This window comes from Vanacampus margaritifer, chromosome 2, assembly GCF_051991255.1.
Source record: "Vanacampus margaritifer isolate UIUO_Vmar chromosome 2, RoL_Vmar_1.0, whole genome shotgun sequence".
In the NCBI taxonomy this organism is placed as follows: domain Eukaryota; kingdom Metazoa; phylum Chordata; class Actinopteri; order Syngnathiformes; family Syngnathidae; genus Vanacampus; species Vanacampus margaritifer.
In genome coordinates, this window is record NC_135433.1 from 45,669,644 (window position 1) to 45,676,982 (window position 7,339).

General features: G+C 36.2%; 1 protein-coding gene across 1 annotated transcript; it reads left to right on the forward strand.

The window, feature by feature from the left end:
* The first annotated feature begins 4,293 nt into the window (after positions 1 to 4,293).
* Positions 4,294 to 6,144, forward strand: h2bk1 (H2B.K variant histone 1). The gene is made up of 2 exons (XM_077557689.1): positions 4,294 to 4,515; positions 5,861 to 6,144. Exons 1-2 carry the CDS (start codon positions 4,402 to 4,404, stop codon positions 6,095 to 6,097), a joined length of 351 nt encoding a protein of 116 aa, XP_077413815.1. The 5' UTR covers positions 4,294 to 4,401; the 3' UTR covers positions 6,098 to 6,144.
* The last annotated feature ends 1,195 nt before the right edge of the window (positions 6,145 to 7,339 follow it).

A 7,339-nucleotide genomic window follows, 5' to 3' on the forward strand; every position in this document is an offset into this window, starting at 1 on the left:
GACGGATGCCCACCTCGAATACCAGAAACATTGACCAACGCTCATTTTGCTGTGCAATCGACGAATGTCGGATTGACGGTTCATCTTGAAATAACGAAGGATTGCCGAATGACGGATGCGCAAAATTTATTGACGCGCCCATCTCTGTATAAATAAATATACAAATTTAGATAAAGTAAAATGTTGCTGCTAGCAACATGACTGACAAATAGTGTGCAAAAAACTTCAGTATGCTTTTTTAATGTATTTATTTACATTAAACCAGCACGCAATTCTTATCTTGCATAAATTAGCGTGGTTATGTGAAACAATGATTTCTGCAAATCTATTTGCAGAAATCTGGACTGGACTGACTGCTTTATTTTAATGCCATCCATCCATCAATAGCGCTAACACTCTGAGATGATGCGCGACCCCTCCCCCTAACTTTCACTGTAAATAGCAGCAGCGGGTCAGGTTCGGGGTGCCAGGTCATGATCTCGTAGTCATTTATTTAAACTAGAAGTTATGCTGTATGTACAACAATTAAATTTATCATATTGTGATTAGATTTATTGTATATGTAGGGCTTTATTTGATCTTTTACTTGTTTTAGTGTAAGCATTGGAAAAGGGTTTATAACTTACTCTAATATCTGTGCTTTTAAGAAAAGTGCATGTTCTGTTTATTTTCCATTATTTGTTTTCTTATTTTCTATTTTAATGGTTTATTATTAAATATAATAACTTATTGTACATGATATAAGTTAGTGGGGGTAGGATTAGAGAAGTTCTTGTACTTCTTCCTACTCCCTTTGAACATGTAAATTCTGACTATACTAATAATTATTTTCCTTTTTAACTTTTATTTTCTTTATTTCACTTTTATGTTGTATTGCATTTATATGTTCAATAAACCACACCAAAACAAATCCAAAAACTAATTATTATATAAAATATATACGCTGTATAACATATTTTATTTTTGAAAACCTGAGGGGGTAAAATATTTCATTATCTTATTTTTATTTTTTTTGCCCTGCAATTCCTAGGCAAACGCCTAGTTCGCCTATGCCCAGGATGAACGCCTGCCTCAAAAGTAAAAAATAATAATAATAATAAATTAAAAAAATTGTGATACCACTACAGAGAACGTGATGATAACCATAGAACCACAAATGGAATTTACTAAGACGGAGCAAAGTAATAAAAAGGAAAAAACTTTATCAAAGCAGGTGCAATGTAAACAGCTTGTAGCCGAACGTCACAGCTAATGACTTCTGTGAAAATGATCAGAGAAGCCTGCCAACGTACATTTTTCCTGATGCCTCTCCATTCCAGCTAGTTTATTTTCATTTCATTATACAGTCATTAACTTTGTTTTACCCTTGCATGACAATTAGCAATGCAGCATTTCTTGCTGAGAATGTTGCCTGTGGAGTTTGACAAATTAAGATGTCAGAACATTTTCTTGAATAATGTTATTTTTATGCTATGGGCCCTATTTTCATATAAAGGCGTCCGTGCACTCTGCGTATTTCATGCTGGGGAAAGTTTAGTTCAGCGTGTTTGTGAATTTGGATGCTCCACCTCGATAGGCGTTTCGGCATAATCTATTGCACAATCTGGAAATCTGGCGGCAAAAAGTAGACCCGATTTTAGACTCATTAAAACTAGGTCTAAGTGGTGACGCAGGCGGTGTAACGCAATTTTGGTGGATTTGATCGAGGCGCAGGAAGAGAGATTCTGGGCTCCGTGAATATGCGTGGTGGATGTTCTGTTGCGCTGAAGTGCTGTGCTGTGATCATCCCTTTTCAAGAGACATCAAAAACGATATGTTTGTTGAATCCTTGACATTGCATCTCAAAGGACGCAAGCCATTTTCAACACTCAAGATTGGTGAATAATTTCTAAAATCAAAATAACACACATATGTGGGGGGGCAACTAATAGTACAGATTTTTGGAAAAATATTAAATTGACCAAATTCCCACATAAGAGGTATCGGCCCAATGCCAGCAATCTAGAGGGCCAGTGCTGGTTCTGGCAGGGCCACCAAATTCGAACCCTGTAGTGCAAACTTAGTCTAAGAGCAACTGAAGTATCTATGACCAGTTAGTTTTTTATGAATGCAATGTTGAGCTGTACTTCTTAGTAATCTTAGTAAACTACTTTTTAGTTCCCTACTTTGCTTTTAAATGTCTTCAATGTTCTTTTTTTTTTTTTTTAATGTCTTAAATTGTTTTTCCTTTAAAATGTTGGATTTTGCCTTTAAAAGTTATGTCACTATGTGAAGCACACTGATTACCTTGTGTATGAAATGTACTTTATAAATAAAGCTGCCTTGCTTTGCCTATACATGTTTGTTTCCTTCAACATAAATACATATTACTCAGACTTTGCTTGAAAATAAAAAATGCTTATGTTAACCAAAATTATGTTGTGCTCCGTGTCACCAACTCTGGCTTTTGTTACTTTCAAGGGTGTTTGCTATTCAGATTCAGAGAACTTCATTTATCTCTACATAAGATTGATCTCAAATAAACAACGATCCAATTAGTGCTGCTGAGCTTCCAGAGCACATTAATCACATGAAGTAAAAGAAGTGATGTCAATTCTTTATATAACGCAGGGGAGGTCGGATGATCACTTCATTACAATCAACCTCCGAGTTTATTGCAACACTCACCTCTGTTCATGAATACTGGGTTGCAAAGACATGCAAGCGCTTTCTTTCCTCTGAAGTTGACCAAGGCCCATTCTTCTCTCTTATATTGAAAACTGGTCCATTTCTCCTGTTGCCGCCTGCAGAGAGACAGTTTAAGCCATAAGTCACAATGGCTGTCTCCACTCTCCTGATAATTGAGTCAAATTTGAGCATTTTCACTCTTTCGCACAAAGTTAAATAGGGCCCCATTGTCGGATGCTGCTAAAAAAAATAAAATAAAATAAAAAACGTTATCCGGAATGATTATGCTGTTGTGTGGGATGTGTTAAGATGGATTTTTCTTTCCTGGTATGCTTGGAATATGGTAAGGGCTGAAAATTGTAAATATTAAACATGCTCAATATTAACGATCGCAAATCCTTTGGTGTGGTCAACACTGAGCTGGTTGAAGCTAAGGCTACTGTGATGTTTTTTTGTTTTGTTTTTTTGGGGGGCGGGGGTTATCTACTTATAACAGCCTGAAAGAGAGCACCTGCAGCAGCACCCTAAAAGCTATACATAGTGCAGTTTTTCCATCACTCAATGTGTGTAAAGTCAAGTGCACTAAATAAAGGTCAATCAGTGGAAGTTGAAACATTGTGAGCTGCTCTTTCTGTAGACAATAAATAAATAAATAAATCTATCCATCCATTTTCTTAATCGCTTGTCCTCACAAGGGTCGCGGGGGGGCTGGAGCCTATCCCAGCTGGCTTCGGGCAGTAGGCAGGGTACACCCTGAACTGGTTGCCAGCCAATCGCAGGGCACACAGAGACGAACAACCAGCCACACTCACAATTACACTTATAAATAAATTGTTTAGGCAGGTATTCAAGTGCAACCTGGTTGTTGGGAAAAAAATATATATATATATTTTATGACTTCATGTAGTGTATTAACTCCATTATGTTTGTGATTTAGCATCCTAACCATGTCAAGCACTTTTGAAGTCCGAATAAGTACAATATAAATACAATTTCAATATTTACTTCTTACTTACTTGATGTGGTTCTTTTTACTCTGAAAATAGAGCCGAACACCCCAAAAGTGGCACAATTTAGAGCTTAACTACAAGTTTCTGGACAAATGCGCCTTAGAAGAGCTAATCAGAAAGGGTTTGCAAATGCATTACAACGCATACAAATGACACATTTTGATGTTGTCCAATGGGATTTAAAATATAAGATCATAAAGCAGATACAAATAGCCTTTAATGAGTGCTAAAGCTGAATGATATGTAAGTCATGTCCGGTGGAAATAAAACGCAATTCGGCAAACCACCTCTTGAGGGCAGATAAATACACAAAAACATCTTGCCACTCGACCGCATTTAGCCAAGAAACGGTTCGAGCCCGCCACTTAGTGGACAAAACTACTTAGTGTATGCATTGTCTTTTATTCAAATTGATCAAAACAAGTTAGATTTGAAGATTTAAAACAAGATTTTGACTTAACTTTATACCAGCTTCTTCTTTTTTTTCTTGATTCCATCTTCCGTCTTCAATGTGAGATGTTAGTGACGTTCACCAAATACGGAGCGTAGTTTGCCCGTGCAAACAGGTGAGCTTCATTTGCTGCTAATTGCTGCACGCCCAATAAATGCAAGGTGTGAGAGAAATAACAATGGGGGAATCGTTCCTAAACAACGTGTTACACAATTGTTCAAGAAAAAGAAATACTAATAATAATTTAAATAATCATAATAATAATCATCAAAAATGACGAATGATATTTCAAAGAAGAGGGGCAGGAGTTCCGGTGAGAAAAGGGCCAAGAAAAAGATCAAACGTAAAGAGACGTATGCCATGTACATCTATAAAGTTTTGAAACAGGTAGGCAACATCTTCAACTTTGGCTTTCTAACCCGGCTGGCCATTTGTGTCCAACACTCTTCCGTAGGTTTTTTTTCTCTCTCTCTTTTTTTCCAGCTGTAACTTTTCCAAACTGGACATTTGATCTGATTTGTAATTTTCGACTTTGGCTCTTCAATTACCAGTCTGTTGTATTATTGTTTTGTTGTGGTTTAATTTTTTCAAAGTTTTCTACCAGATGTTATCATTGATCAAGTTTTTGGACGAGAGAGCGATTTCATCTAACTTTAATCTCCAAATGAAGCGTTTAATGACTTACTACAGTGGTTGTCAAACTTTTTGCAACAAATACTACAAAAAATAAACAAGTGAATAAAAAATAATAAGCTCTACCCTACACCCATCATGACAAACAAAAATTGTACAGTACCTAAATGACTCATTAAAATGTAGAGTTTGCACAAAATTAAACAGTTGCACCTAAACGTTTAGAAACCAAAGGTTCTAAAATAGTAGATATTTGGGTAATGTATTGAACTAAAACGTTCAACAATTGAACTAGACTTGGGCAGTGACTATTTAATGTACCACTAGAGGGAGCACGTATACCACAACACTATGAGAATCCCTGGCTTTCATAGTGCACTTGAATTACAGTGAAGCAATAACACAATTATGATTTTAAAAAGTGGAAGCTAACACAGCTGTAGAAAGACTGCATTGTTTAGCAATATGAGAAAGGGGTATTTAAAATGTTTTTAGTCATTTAAAAATAATGTATATTTTATACAAATGACAATAACAGTTTTAACAGTTTAAAACTTAATTAAAGGCAGTAGCCTAAAATAAACCTTTATTATGTAAATATTCTACAGATTAGAGGATATATTTTTCTATTTTGGATTTATAACTACCCACAACCAAAACAACTCGTCTTTATTTGCACTTTACAAGAAACATAATGGCGTATGAGGAGTGAACATGAAATAATAATAATAATAATTCCGCTCCTCCTCCTATTGCTGGCTGCTTGCTGTTCCAACCAACAAAAGGACTGTGGCAGTTTTGTCCCAAAGGCCATTTTGATTCCAATTTAGAATAAATGAAAGATGTATGTGTGTGTGTGTGTATGTATATATATATATATATATATATATATATATATATATATATATATATATATATATATATATATATATATATATATATATATATATATATATATATATATATATATATATATATATTTTTTTATATATATATTTTTTTATGTATGACCGTTTAAGACCTCCAATCAGATGTACTGTGGCTAAAAGGGCAGTAAACTCGTAGAATGGTGCGATAGAGTAACTTGTTTCTTTTTCAGGTTCATCCGGACACGGGCATCTCCAGCCGGGCCATGAGCATCATGAATTCGTTCGTCAACGACCTGTTCGAGAGGATCGCCACCGAGGCGTCTCGCCTGGCTCAGTACAACAAGCGAGCCACCATCACCAGCCGCGAGGTGCAGACCGCCGTCAGGCTGCTGCTGCCCGGCGAGCTGGCCAAGCACGCCGTGTCTGAGGGCACCAAGGCGGTCACAAAGTACACCAGCTCCAAGTGAGCAAATGGCCATATTGGCACCTAACAATAAATGGAGACTTGCATCGATCTAATGGCGTCATCTTTGGCTCCGTAACACAGCTACGCATTCACCGCTAGATGGCGTTATTGTACAGCTGTAATTTTGCCTATACGGCATCGTGTCTTTTTTTAAATGAGTCAAAACGGCGAAAACATTGACCTATATTTTCACATAAAACAAACAATTTGCGGAACCTTACAAGAGTTGATGAAATCCTTCTATAGCAACATTATCCACTTTTGTTGATGGCGGCACAGTATAACCGAGGTTAAAGAGAAGACCAACAGGTGGCTAGTAGTTGTCAGCACACCCGGAAATTATCGCGCAAGACAATTACGAACCGTTTAAAGTTATGAATGGGGTTTATCAGCAATTTGGTATTGAAACGCGTGCGTGCGTGCGAGGAAACCTACTAGATCAATTTTTTTTTATTATCACAGACATTGTGGATCGATATACATGATTTGCTTCATCTGAAAGTTTTCCAATTAGGATAATTTTCTCAAGATGTATCTTTTGGCGTAGTTTTGAAATATATTATTGACTATCTGGTTAACGCCACTCTAATCCTAGGGGGAAAATTTTATGCAAACGAGTTTGTTTCTTTTTCAAAGAGCCTTAGACTTTTGAAAAATAGGAATGCTATTAAACTTATTTGTATAAATGACAAATGTTATGTGAAAAGCCTTAGCTTTTTCTTTTTTTAATTGTATTTTTAATTGTTTTATTTTACATTGTATACTGGTTCCTCTTTAAAGTTTGTAGTGTGCTATGACAAAAGCCATCATTTTTGTATATCTGTTTATCCATGATACAGATGAGTACGTTTGAAACAATTTACAAATGCGTATTTTGATCCACAAATATGTAAAAACAATTTGTACCCGTAACCGAAGTCACAAATGCATAAAGAATCTACAAAGTTGTGTGGCTCCGACCACTAGGAGACGCTAGCGCCAATAATATTTCCGATGTTGGTTGCAACCTCTTGACAAGACCAAGACAGCGTTTGTTTTGTCATGCCCCGGCCGTGGTTCATGCCTCGCTTCTCCTCTTCCAAGACTTTTCAACAAGTTTTCATTTTGTTTTGCCACTGAAAATGGGCAGTTATTGGCATGACCTGCCTAACCCTAACCAAAACCGGCGGAGCAAATTTATCATTATATATCATTAAATCAATAAAAAAAATAAAAAAAAATGTCATAGTGGGTATTGAACCCT

Coding starts and splice junctions, on each gene's coding strand:
- h2bk1 (XM_077557689.1), top strand. CDS start 4,402: ATGACGAATGATATTTCAAAGAAGAGGGGCAGGAGTTCCGGTGAGAAA. Junction 4,516..5,860: donor TCTATAAAGTTTTGAAACAG/GTAGGCAACATC, acceptor TTTCTTTTTCAG/GTTCATCCGGACACGGGCAT.